This window comes from Perognathus longimembris, chromosome 20, assembly GCF_023159225.1.
Source record: "Perognathus longimembris pacificus isolate PPM17 chromosome 20, ASM2315922v1, whole genome shotgun sequence".
NCBI classification, from domain to species: Eukaryota; Metazoa; Chordata; class Mammalia; order Rodentia; family Heteromyidae; genus Perognathus; species Perognathus longimembris.
In genome coordinates, this window is record NC_063180.1 from 45,846,918 (window position 1) to 45,858,778 (window position 11,861).

The 11,861-nt window shown below is 75.3% G+C and overlaps 1 protein-coding gene across 1 annotated transcript in view; it reads right to left on the reverse strand.

The window, feature by feature from the left end:
- Window positions 1-722: 722 nt before the first annotated feature.
- Acsbg1 (acyl-CoA synthetase bubblegum family member 1) overlaps window positions 723-11,861 on the reverse strand; it is a 12,536-nt gene continuing 1,397 nt past the window's right edge. The window contains 16 exon segments of the mRNA XM_048369086.1: window positions 723-920; window positions 2,157-2,219; window positions 2,221-2,328; window positions 2,330-2,404; window positions 2,789-2,908; window positions 2,910-2,929; window positions 3,109-3,244; window positions 3,247-3,328; window positions 5,936-6,166; window positions 7,387-7,568; window positions 8,504-8,680; window positions 9,006-9,155; window positions 9,681-9,761; window positions 10,810-10,930; window positions 11,018-11,106; window positions 11,493-11,713. Of these exon segments, the coding sequence (XP_048225043.1) occupies window positions 2,157-2,219; window positions 2,221-2,328; window positions 2,330-2,404; window positions 2,789-2,908; window positions 2,910-2,929; window positions 3,109-3,244; window positions 3,247-3,328; window positions 5,936-6,166; window positions 7,387-7,568; window positions 8,504-8,680; window positions 9,006-9,155; window positions 9,681-9,761; window positions 10,810-10,930; window positions 11,018-11,106; window positions 11,493-11,713 (1,856 nt within the window). The 3' untranslated portion in view covers window positions 723-920.

An 11,861-nucleotide genomic window follows, 5' to 3' on the forward strand; every position in this document is an offset into this window, starting at 1 on the left:
CCAAATGGACTGCGGCGGCTTCCTGCTGTGGTGATTCCCCGTCTGCTGTACGTCAGTGCTCCACTGTTGTGCTCCTTTAGGGCTACGTGTGTGTGCACGTGCGTGTGTGCACGCATGCACAAGCGCGCACGCGTCCATGCTTCCCTCGAGGGTAGCATTCTGTCACTTGAGACACAGTGCCAGCCTTTTTCCTTTCTGCTAGTTATATGAAGAGTCTCACGGACTTTCCTACCTAGGCTGACCTTGAACTGCCGTCCTCAGATCTCAGCCTTCTGAGTAGCTAGGGTCCTCATGGGTGGCTTGTGTCTGTCACCTGTGGCCCCGTCTCGTCCTAGTTGGCTGAACGAATCCGGTACTCGGCCATTTTGTTAAAACATTTTATTACACAAATCACACATTAAATAGAATCACATAGGCGGCAGCAGTTTGGTTAAAGGGTGAGTCAGTGGCTTGTGCAAAATGGAGGAGGGCAGTAGTGAGTAGTGATCTGCAGTGTCCAAGAAGATTCCGGAATGGGTCAGGCTGTCAGATGAGCCGGGACACTCAGGTGGGAGCCATCATCCCCTCTCTTCTCCCCAACGCCCAAACCTGGCCGAGCTGTTGTGGGCGCTCGTGAGTTCGCCCATCTGCCGGGACCCTGGCTGCCCTCCAGCCACGGAGCCGAACTTCCACGAACTGAGCTGCCCACACAGGAAGCTTTGCCACTGGAGACAGACCCGATCCTGACCAGGGTGGGGGTGGGGAGACTTGCCAGAAGTTTCTGTGCTCAGGCTGGAAAACGCTTGGAATTCAGCCAACTATCTATTCAGAAGACGCCGCAGGGCGGCCCTTCTCCCTACTTCTTCTGCTCTTGGTAAAAGAATCAATGACATCTTTGTATTTTTCCAGAACTGTGAGCCTTTTCAGTTTCATGGTGGGACCTGAAAGAAATGTTGGAAGAAATGAGTGAGTGCAGGCTTGGAGAATTCAAGAAGTAAGCCAGGACGGGGGCAGTGGCTCAGGCCTGTGGTCCCAGCCGCTCCGGAGGCTGAGATCTGAGGCGCGTGATTGGAGGCCAGCCCAGGCAGGAGAGTCTCTACAAACCACCAAGACAGACGTGCAGCTGTGGCTCAAGTGGGTGGAACGTTTAAGTCCTGAGCACAAGAGCTTGGTGACCAGCCCTGAGTTCAAGCCCAGGATTGGCACACACGCATGTGCGTGCATGCGTGTACACACACAGGCTCAGTAGCCAGCCTTGTTCACTCTGGTATCTGGGAACAGTGCACAGCATGCCAGGGTTGGCCCATGTCAGTAGAACAGAGGAAGTGATGGGGTGTCCGGCTCTCTTAATGTGTGTGTGTGCGTGTGCACACTAGTACCAGGCTTGAACTTGAGGCTCGTGGAATTTTTTTTTTTGGTCAGTCCTGGGGCTTGAAACTCAGGGCCTGGGCACCGTCCCTGGCTCTTTTGCTCAGGGCTGGCACTCTGCCACTTGAGCCACAGCGCCACTCTCCGGTTTTCTGGTGGGTCATTGGAGATCAGACTCAAACTTCCTGTCCAGGCTGGAGTCAAACCACAGTCCTCAGATCTGGGATGGCGGGCGTGAGCCCCCAGTGCCCGGCTCTGCCCATATTCTTGACCCCCAACTCAAATGTGATTCATTCAGCTTTAGGACCCCCCCCCCATTAACTACACAGCCATCTCTGACCCTCGGCGAACCAGCAAAAGGCCGCGAGCAGAGGGGAATGAGGTTCAAGCGGTAGAGCGCAGGCCTAGAGCAAAAAAGCAGGCCCCGAGTTCAAGCTCCGGCACGCACGCACACACGCACGCACACACGCGGGGACCCACACTCTGCAGGTTCAGTCAGGCCCCGCACTGAGCAATGGCCTCATCCCTAGGAGGGAGCCCTGTGGCCCCAGCCTGTCCCAGGCGGCCTGCTGGCCCCCGGCCTCCTTCCCGCCCCGCCGGTTCCCTCGCCGCCGCCACAGTGGGGGGGGGGGGGCGGTGGCTCCCGCGGCGGCGGCTCCCGCCCGTCCTCCCGGCTGCTCGGGACGCTGAGACCTGAGGATCGCAGGTCGGAGCCGGCCGGGCAGGAGAGTTGGTGGGCGTCACCCCCAGTGAGCCACCGGGACACGGGAGGCGGCGCCCCCGACCCAGCCGCGCGCGGAGAGGCTCACCTAGCTCCCGCCCCCGATGGAGAAGTCCCGCTCGAGGATGGCCCACTTCTGCACGCGGTGCGGCCCTGGCGGCGGCGTGGGCGTTCACCCTGCCGATGCCCTCGGCGATGGCGCGGTACACGGCCTCGTCCCGCCGCCCCACGATCTCCGACACCGTGCTGGCCTTGCTGCCCCACGCGCTGGCAGAACTCCACCGCCTTCTCCGTCAGGCGGTCCGTGGGCTCCAGCGTGTCCGGATCCACCGTGCACTGAAACCAGAGACCCCGTGAGGCCCACGCCAGCCCGGGCCGGGGCATGGCCGCCACCGGAGCAGAGGCGGTGGCCGAGCTGTCACGCCGGCTTCTCGGGAAGTGCAGATCTGGGGGTGGCGGTTCAAAGCCAGCCCGCGGGAAGCCACGACACCCCCAAAACGCCGGAGCAGCACGGGGTGGGGGGGCTGGAGAGGGGGGGTCTGGGAATTAAGGTGTCATCAGGGTCACCGGTCTAACAAACGACACTCCGGCCTCAGTACCCGCCGCAGGGCGAGGGCAGCCGGACAGCCGTCACGTGCACTCCGTAAAGTTCCGGAACTTTCCAGAACGTTTACAAATGCTGCTCCCGTGGTCCTAGAGCCCCCCCGCCCGGGCGCCCACCTTCAAGGTGAGCAGCATGGAGAGGAACTTCCTCTGGTCCCCGACGAGCATGGCGTTGCTGAGGATGGGCAGCTCCGTCTTCACCGCCTCCTCGATGGGCACCGGGGCCACGTTCTCCCCCGCCCGCGGTGATGATCAGCTCTAGGGGGCAACAGCGAGTTCGGGTCCCCTCCCTGGCCATGGCAAGGCTGGCGGGGGGGGGGGGGGGCGCCCTGCCGCGGGCCCAAGTTCAAAGGCCGAACCCGGGGCGTCCACGGGCCCCCAGCCCTCCCCTCCCGTCCTCCCCGACAGCACGGCCCCGGGCGGGGTGCGAGCCCCACCTTTGAGGCGCCCCGTGATGTAGAGGAAGCCGTCCTCGTCCAGGCGGCCCGCGTCGCCCGTGCGCAGCCAGCCGTCGGTGTCCAGGGCCTCGCGCGTCTTGTCCTCCATGTTGAGGTACCCCATGAAACACGGTGCGGCCCCCACAGGCACACCTCGCCCACGCCCTCCGCGTCGGGGTTCAGCAGCTTCACCTGGCAGCCCGGCACCAGCCGGCCCGAGCTGGCGAGGGGGCCGAGGGCCGGGTCAGGCGCGAGGGGCCGGGGCCCGGCTTCCCCGGCGCCTCTTCGCCTTCCGTGGGTCGTGGGGGCTCGAACTCGGGGCCGAGCTCCCCAGCTCAAGGCGGGGGCTGCCGCCGAGCCGCGGCGCCGCGCCCGCCCTTCCGATGGCTCAGGGGAGGTCAGAGCCCCCCCGACTTGGCTACCGGGCTGGCTTTGAACCGCGCTCCTCAGCTCTCAGCCTCCCGAGCTGCTCGGGCGGCGGCTCTGCACTGGGGGGGACCCTGGGGGGGGAGGACGGGGGATGGGGCTTTCCCTGCTGAGCGGACAGCGGAGGGGGCGAAGGGAGGGGGCGAGCCAAGTGCCGAGGGGAGCAGAGGCCAAGATCCGAGGATGTGTGCTCAGCCCGCGGGGGGCCACGACCGCCACGACCAGACCGCGGGGGGCCATGACCAGACCGCGGGGGGCCATGACAGACCGCGGGGGGCCATGACCAGACCGCGGGGGGCCATGACCAGACCAAGGGGGGCCGTCCCCAAGCCCACGAGACTGCGGGGGCCCGTCCCCAAGCCCGTGACGAGACCGCGGAGGGTCCCCCGCCTCACCGGTGCACAGCTTGGTGCCCGGCCCGGCCCGCGGCCCCCGCCTCACCGGTGCCCGCCCCCCCCCCGCCCGCGGCCCCCGCCTCACCGGTGCCCGCCCCCCCCCGCCCGCGGCCCCCGCCTCACCGGTGCCCGCCCCCCCCCGCCTCACCGGTGCCCGCCCCCCCCCGCCTCACCGGTGCCCGCCCCCCCCCGCCCGCGGCCCCCGCCTCACCGGTGCCCGCCCCCCCCCGCCTCACCGGTGCCCGCCCCCCCCCGCCGCGGCCCCCGCCTCACCGGTGCCCGCCCCCCCCGCCTCACCGGTGCCCGCCCCCCCGCCCGCGGCCCCCGCCTCACCGGTGCCCGCCCCCCCCCGCCTCACCGGTGCCCCGCCCCCCCCCGCCTCACCGGTGCCCCGCCCCCCCCGCCCCGCGGCCCCCGCCTCACCGGTGCCCGGTCCCCCCCCCCGCCTCACCGGTGCCCGGTCCCCCCCCCCCGCCTCACCGGTGCCCGGTCCCCCCCCCGCCTCACCGGTGCCCGGTCCCCCCGCCCGCGGCCCCCGCCTCACCGGTGCCCGCCCCCCCCCGCCCGCAGCCCCGCCTCACCGGTGCCCGCCCCCCCCGCCCGCAGCCCCCGCCTCACCGGTGCCCGCCCCCCCCGCCCGCAGCCCCCGCCTCACCGGTGCCCGCCCCCCCCCGCCCCCTGCCTCACAGGAGCCCGGTCCCCCCCCCCAGCCTCACCGGTGCCCGCCCCCCCCCCCGCCCGCAGCCCCCGCCTCACCGGTGCCCGCCCCCCCGCCTCACCGGTGCCCGCCCCCCCCCGCCCGCGGGCCCCCGCCTCAACCGGTGCCCGCCCCCCCCCGCCCGCGGCCCCCCGCCTCACCGGTGCCCGCCCCCCCCCGCCCGCGGCCCCCGCCTCACCGGTGCCCCGCCCCCCCCCGCCCGCGGCCCCCGCCTCACCGGTGCCCGCCCCCCCGCCCGCGCCCGGCCCCCGCCTCACCGGTGCCCGCCCCCCCCGCCCGCGGCCCCCGCCTCACCGGTGCCCGCCCCCCCCCCGCCCGCGGCCCCCGCCTCACCGGTGCCCGCCCCCCCCCGCCCGCGGCCCCCGCCTCACCGGTGCCCGCCCCCCCCCGCCCGCGGCCCCGCCTCACCGGTGCCCGCCCCCCCCCCGCCCGCAGCCCCCGCCTCACCGGTGCCCGCCCCCCCCGCCCGCGGCCCCCCGCCTCACCGGTGCCCGCCCCCCCCCGCCCGCGGCCCCCGCCTCACCGGTGCCCGCCCCCCCCCGCCCGCGCCCCCCGCCTCACCGGTGCCCGCCCCCCCCGCCTCACCGGTGCCCGCCCCCCCCGCCTCACCGGTGCCCGCCCCCCCCCGCCCGCGGCCCCCGCCTCACCGGTGCCCCCGCCCCCCCCGCCTCACCGGTGCCCCGCCCCCCCCCGCCCGCGGCCCCCGCCTCACCGGTGCCCCGCCCCCCCCGCCTCACCGGTGCCCGCCCCCCCCGCCCGCGGCCCCCGCCTCACCGGTGCCCGGTCCCCCCCCCGCCTCACCGGTGCCCGGTCCCCCCCCCCGCCTCACCGGTGCCCCGGTCCCCCCGCCCGCGGCCCCCGCCTCACCGGTGCCCGCCCCCCCCGCCCGCAGCCCCCGCCCCCCCCGCCCGCAGCCCCCGCCTCACCGGTGCCCGGTCCCCCCCCCCCGCCTCACCGGTGCCCGGTCCCCCCCCCGCCTCACCGGTGCCCGGTCCCCCCCCCCGCCTCACCGGTGCCCGGTCCCCCCCGCCCGCGGCCCCCGCCTCACCGGTGCCCGCCCCCCCCCGCCCGCAGCCCCCGCCTCACCGGTGCCCGCCCCCCCCGCCCGCAGCCCCCGCCTCACCGGTGCCCGCCCCCCCGCCTGCAGCCCCGCCTCACCGGTGCCCCCGCCCCCCCCCGCCCCCTGCCTCACAGGTGCCCGGTCCCCCCCCAGCCTCACCGGTGCCCGCCCCCCCCTGCGGCCCCCAGCCTCACCGGTGCCCCGCCCCCCCCGTGCCCGCCCCCTCACCTGTACAGGCGGTAGTTGCAGGGGCTGGACATGAAGTGCGGGCCCGCGGACTCGGTGAGGCCGTAGCCGGCGTACAGCGGGATGTTGAGGCCCAGGAAGAAGCGCAGCGTCTCGGCCGTCATGGGCGCCGCCCCGTAGAAGTTCTTCCGACACCGGGCGAAGCCCAGCGCCCGGCGCACCCCGGCCAGCACCAGGTAATCCGCCAGCCGCGCCGCCAGGGGCTTCAGGTCGCTGCGGGAGAGGCGGGGGGGGGTCACATTGGGGGCCCGGCCCGGAGCCCCCGCTGCCCCGAGGCTGGGACCCCGAGGACCGGGACCCGAGGACCCCCCCCCCGCTGCCCCGAGGCCGGGACCCAAGGACCCCCCCCCCCCGCTGCCCCGAGGCTGGGACCCGAGGACCTGGACCCGAGGACCCCCCCCCCCCCCCGCTGCCCCGAGGCTGGGACCCCGAGGACCTGGACCCGAGGACCCCCCCCCCCCCCCGCTGCCCCGAGGCCGGGACCCGAGGACCTGGACCCGAGGCCCCCCCCCGCTGCCCCGAGGCCGGGACCCGAGGACCTGGACCCGAGGACCGCCCCCCCCCGCTGCCCCGAGGCCGGGACCCGAGGACCGCCCCCCCACTGCCCCGAGGCCGGGACCCGAGGCCCCCCCCCGCTGCCCGAGGCCGGGACCCGAGGACCTGGACCCGAGGACCGCCCCCCCCCGCTGCCCCGAGGCCGGGACCCGAGACCGCCCCCCCACTGCCCCCGAGGCCGGGACCCGAGGCCCCCCCCCCCGCTGCCCCGAGGCCGGGACCCGAGGACCTGGACCCGAGGACCCCCCCCCGACCGCTGCCCCGAGGCTGGGACCCCGAGGACCTGGACCCGAGGACCCCCCCCCCCCCCGCTGCCCCGAGGCCGGGACCCAAGGACCCCCCCCCCCCCCCGCTGCCCCGAGGCCGGGACCCGAGGCCGCCAGGTGGAGACGCGCACCTCCTTCACCACCCAGAGCTGCAGCGGAGCCGCGAGCAGAGACCGGAGACCCCGCGCTCCCGCCCCAGCCCAGCACCAAGAGCAGCACCCACCCCAGCCCACCTCCCTCCCTCCCCGCCCCCCTCCTCCCCGGCCCTCTCCACCCCGCTCCCCCTGCGCCCAGCCCCATCGCCCCTCCATCCCCCCCCACCCGCCCCCGGCCCCTCAGCTCCCGCCCGCCCCCTGCCCCCTCCTCCCGCCCGCCCCCTCCGCCGCCCCCGCCCCCCTCCCGGCCCCTCAGCCCCCGCCCTCCCCTCTCTGCCGCCCCCGCCCCCCCTCCCGGCCCCTCAGCTCCCGCCCGCCCCCTCCGCCGCCCCCGCCCCCCCTCCCGGCCCCTCAGCTCCCACCCGCCCCCTGCCCCCTCCTCCCCCCGCCCCCCCTCCCGGCCCCTCAGCTCCCGCCCTCCCTCTCCGCCGCCCCCGCCCCCCTCCCGGCCCCGCACCTGTGCGGGCAGACGAGGTTCTGCTCCAGAGCCACCGACATGGCCCACAGGAGCATCTTGCGCCGGAGGAAGCCGGACTGGGCCGCGAGCTCCTGGATGCGCTCCATGATCTTCTCCCACACGCGCGGCACCCCCATGTGCGACGTGGGCTCCACCTCCCGCAGCGTCGTCACCAGGCTCCCCTGCGGGGGGGGGGGCCGGAGCCAGGCGCCGGGTCAGGGTCGGGGCCGCGCGGACGGGGGGGTGGGGGGAGAGGGCGCGGGGGGGGGGGGGGCCGCGCCCCACGCAGGGCGCGCGGCATGGCTGCGGCCGCCCGCACCGCCCACAGCCCCGGGGTGGGGTCCTCGGCCCGCGCGCCGCCCTGCCCGGGTTTCGGGGTCCCCGGAGATCAGGGTCTCCCGGCGGCTCCTGCCAGGGCCGGCCGCGAACCTCCGGCGGGGCCGCCATGCCAGCACTGGGGGGCGGGCGGCGGGGCCACGAGGCCGCCCGGGGCACCCGGCGAAGCGCCGTCCCCAAGGGACTGCGGCCGGGAGACCCCACGCCCGCCCGCGTGGCCCCGTGTGGTGGGCGTGGCTCGGCGTGGAGGCCCGCCCCGTGTGGTGGGCGTGGCTCGCGTGGGCAGAGCGGCCCTGTGTGGTGGGCGTGGCTTGGCGTGGGAGGCCCGCCCCGTGTGGTGGGCGTGGCTCGGCGTGGGCAGGGCGGCCCCGTGTGGTGGGCGTGGCTTGGCGTGGGGAGGGCCGCCCCCGTGTGGTGGGCGTGGACAGGCCCGGCCCCGTGTGGTGGGCATGGCTTGGCGTGGGAGGCCCGGTCCGCCCCCGTGGCCCCGTGTGGTGGGCGTGGCTCGGCGTGGGCAGGGCGGCCCCGTGTGGTGGGCGTGGCTTGGCGTGGGGAGGGCCGCCCCCGTGTGTGGGCGTGGACAGGCCCGGCCCCGTGTGGTGGGCATGGCTTGGCGTGGGAGGCCCGGTCCGCCCCCGTGGCCCCCGTGTGGTGGGCGTGGCTCGGCGTGGGAGACCCGCCCCCGAGTGGTGGGCGTGGCTCAGCGTGGACAGACCCGCCCCCCTGGCCCCGTGTGGTGGGCGTGGCGTGGCAGGCCCGCCCCCCTCCGCCCCCCACTGACCTTGAGGGCGTCGGGCTGGGCGAAGCACACCTGCGCCCCCCACTGGATGCCGGTCCACAGGTCGTACATCTGCGCGGCGATGTGGCTGAGCGGCAGGTAGCTCACCACCACCTCCTGCTGCACCTCGGCGGGCTGGATGTCGCCGGCCTGGCTGCCGTACCGCGCCGTCCACGTGATCTGGGGACAGCGAGCTGCACCGCCGGCCCGCCCCCCCCCCCCCCCCGCGGCCCTGGGGGGACTCCGCGTGGGCACCCGCCGGGGGCTGCGCGAGGCGTGGGCTGTGTGCGTGCGTGCGTGCGTGTGCGTGTGGTGCGTGTGTGCGTGCGTGCGCGTGCCCACGCCGGTGCCCAGACTTGAACCCGGGGCCTGGCGCTCCCCCTGGCCATTGCCCGCTCCCCTTTTGGTGGTTTCGGGTCTACGCGTTCTAGAAGCCTCTCGGGCCCGGCCTCCCTGCTCCCTTCCCCCCTCCGTGGTGGTGGTCCGGGTCCCCCCCAGCACCTACGCTGTCCTGACTCAGCATGACGCCCTTGGGGTTCCCGGTGGTGCCCGAGGTGTAGACCAGCGAGCAGCACTGGTTGGGCTGCTGGGCGGCGATGATGGCGTCCAGGGTCTCCTCGGGCAGCTCCCGCCCCAGCTCCATCACCTCCTCCATCTGCGGGCCGGGGCGGCGTGAGCGGCGGGGGGGGGGGGGTCCTGCTGTGTCCTGGCCCCCCACGCACCGCGTACACGCCGCCCGCCCCCCGCGTCCCGGCCCCCACGCACACCGCACCGCGTACACGCTGCTGCCCCCCGCGTCCCGGCCCCCCACGCACCGCGTACACGCTGCCCGCCCCCCGCGTCCCGGCCCCCCACGCACCGCGTACACGCTGCCCGCCCCCCCGCGTCCCGGCCCCCACGCACCGTGTACACGCTGCTCGCCCCCCGCGTCCCGGCCCCCCACGCACTGCGTACACGCTGCCCGCCCCCCGCGTCCCGGCCCCCCACGCACCGCGTACACGCGGCCCGCCCCCCGCGTCCCGGCCCCCACGCACACCACACCCGCGTACACGCTGCCCGCCCCCCGCGTCCCGGTCCCCCACGCACCGCGTACACGCGGCCCGCCCCCTGCGTCCCAGCCCCCACGCACACCGCACCGCGTACACGCTGCCCGCCCCCCGCGTCCCGGCCCCCCACACACCGTGTACACGCTGCTCGCCCCCCGCGGCGGGGGCTCCTCGTAGATGACCACAGCCTTGAGGTGAGGCAGGTCCCGCCAGATCTGCGGGGAGAGCAGAGCGCGCTGCAGCCACCACGGGAGCCCGGGGCCGCCACGCCGGGGCCACGGGAGCCCAGAGCCGCCACGCCGGGGCCACGGGAGCCCAGAGCCGCCACGCCGGGGCCACGGGAGCCCAGAGCCGCCACGCCGGGGCCACGGGAGCCCAGAGCCGCCACACCGGGGCCACGGGAGCCCAGAGCCGCCACACCGGGGCCACGGGAGCCCTGGAGCCGCCACGCCGGGGCCACGGGAGCCCGGGGCTGCCACGCCGGGGCCACGGGAGCCCGGGAGATGCCACGCTGCGGGCTACGGGCAGCCCGCTGCTCAGCCCAGCCCCTGCGGCGCCCCACTGCCCTCTGCCCTCTGCCCTCTGCCCTCTGCCCTCCACGGGGCCGCGTGCCGCCTGTCTACAGTTCCGCTGCATAGGAAGTGCGGGGCCTCCATGTGGCAGAAGGAGAGGTCGGCCCGTGTGGAACAGCGCGGGCGGGCGGAGGACGACGCGGGACCCGGGACGGACAGAGGGACAGAGGGACGCACAGAGCAGTGTCTGGAGTTGCACTGCGTGGAAGTGGCACACCCCACACAGCGCTCCGCTGGCGGAGCTGGTGTGTCCGTGTGCGTGCACGTGTCTCTGTGCATGTGTGTCTCTGTCTCCATGTCCTCTGTGTGTGGGTCCGTGTGTGCATGTATGTGTGTTCGTGTGTGTGCATGCATGCATGTGTGTCTGTATGCATGTGTCCGTGTGTGTCCGTGTGTCTGATCTGTGGCTGTGTGTGCATGTGTCTGCATGCATGTGTGTGTGCATGTCTGTGTCCGTGTATGTGTGTGTATCTGTGTATGTGTGCATGTGTGTGTCTGTATCTGTGTGTGCATGCGTGTGTGTGCCTGTGTGTCCGTGTGCACTTGCACACTGCTCTGGGAGCTGTGGACAGGACGGTGCCCTGGCCCGCGCCCGCCCTGCCCCTGCCCGCCCCCTGCCCCGCCCCGGCCCGCCCCCTGCCCGGTGCCCCGCCCCCCGCCCCCCCGCCCCGCCCCTGCCCCGGCCGCGCACCTGGAGGATCTTGTCCAGCTGCCTCCGCGTGTCCACCACGACGATGTTGGCGCGGCTGTCGTGCGCGATGTAGTGGCAGGCCTCGGGGGAGCTGGTGGTGTAGATGCCCGTGACGATGCCCCTGCGGGACGCGGGAGCTCAGACCCCTGCAGCCCGCGCCGCGCCCGCGCCCCCGCCCCCCCGCCCCCGCCCCGCCCCCGCCACTCACCCCGCAAACACGGTGCCCACGGCGGAGAAGAACCACTCGGGGGAGTTGAAGCCGAGGATGGCCACGCAGTGCGCCGGCTCCAGGCCGAGCTGCGGGCCGCGGGGCGCGGGTCAGGGGGCGCGGGGCCTCGCCCTCCCGGAATCCCCCGCCCCGCCCCGCCCCGCCCCGCGCTGATCGCGGGGACCCCACGCGCCAGGAGGCTGGAGGCCTGGGCGGCCCGGGGCGGGTGCCCGCGAGCGCCCCGCGACTGGCGGGCGGAGACCCTCCTCCAGGACCCCCCTCCAGGCCGGGACCCCCCTCCAGGGTCCCTCCAGGACCCCCCCCCCGGGACCCCCCTCCGCCCCCCTCCAGGCCCCCTCCGCCCCCCTCCAGGCCCCCCGCGCCGGCCCCCCTCCGCCCCCCTCGCCCCCCCTCGCCCCCCCCTCCGCCCCCCTCCGCCCCCCTGCCCCCTCCCCCCCCCCGCCGGCCCCCTCACCTTGAGGAAGCCCTTGGCGGCCCCGCGCGCCCGCTCGTAGTACTGCGCGTAGGTCACGCGCTCCCAGCGGCCGCGGCGCTTGACGCCCAGCGCGGGCAGCGCCCCGTACCGGCCCAGCGCCTCGCGGAACATGCGGTGCACCGTGTACGGCGGCTGCGGGCTCAGCGCGTCCACACGCAGGCGCACGCGCCCGTCCGCACGCGTGGTCCACAGCGCCCCCTCTGCGGGGACGGGCGGCCCGTGAGCCGGGGGGCCCCCCCTCTACCTCCATCCCCCCCCATCGGGGCCCCCCCTACCTCCATCCCCCCCACCGGGGCCCCTCTACCCTCCATCCCAGCCTGGGGCCCCCGCCACCTCCATCCCCCCCAC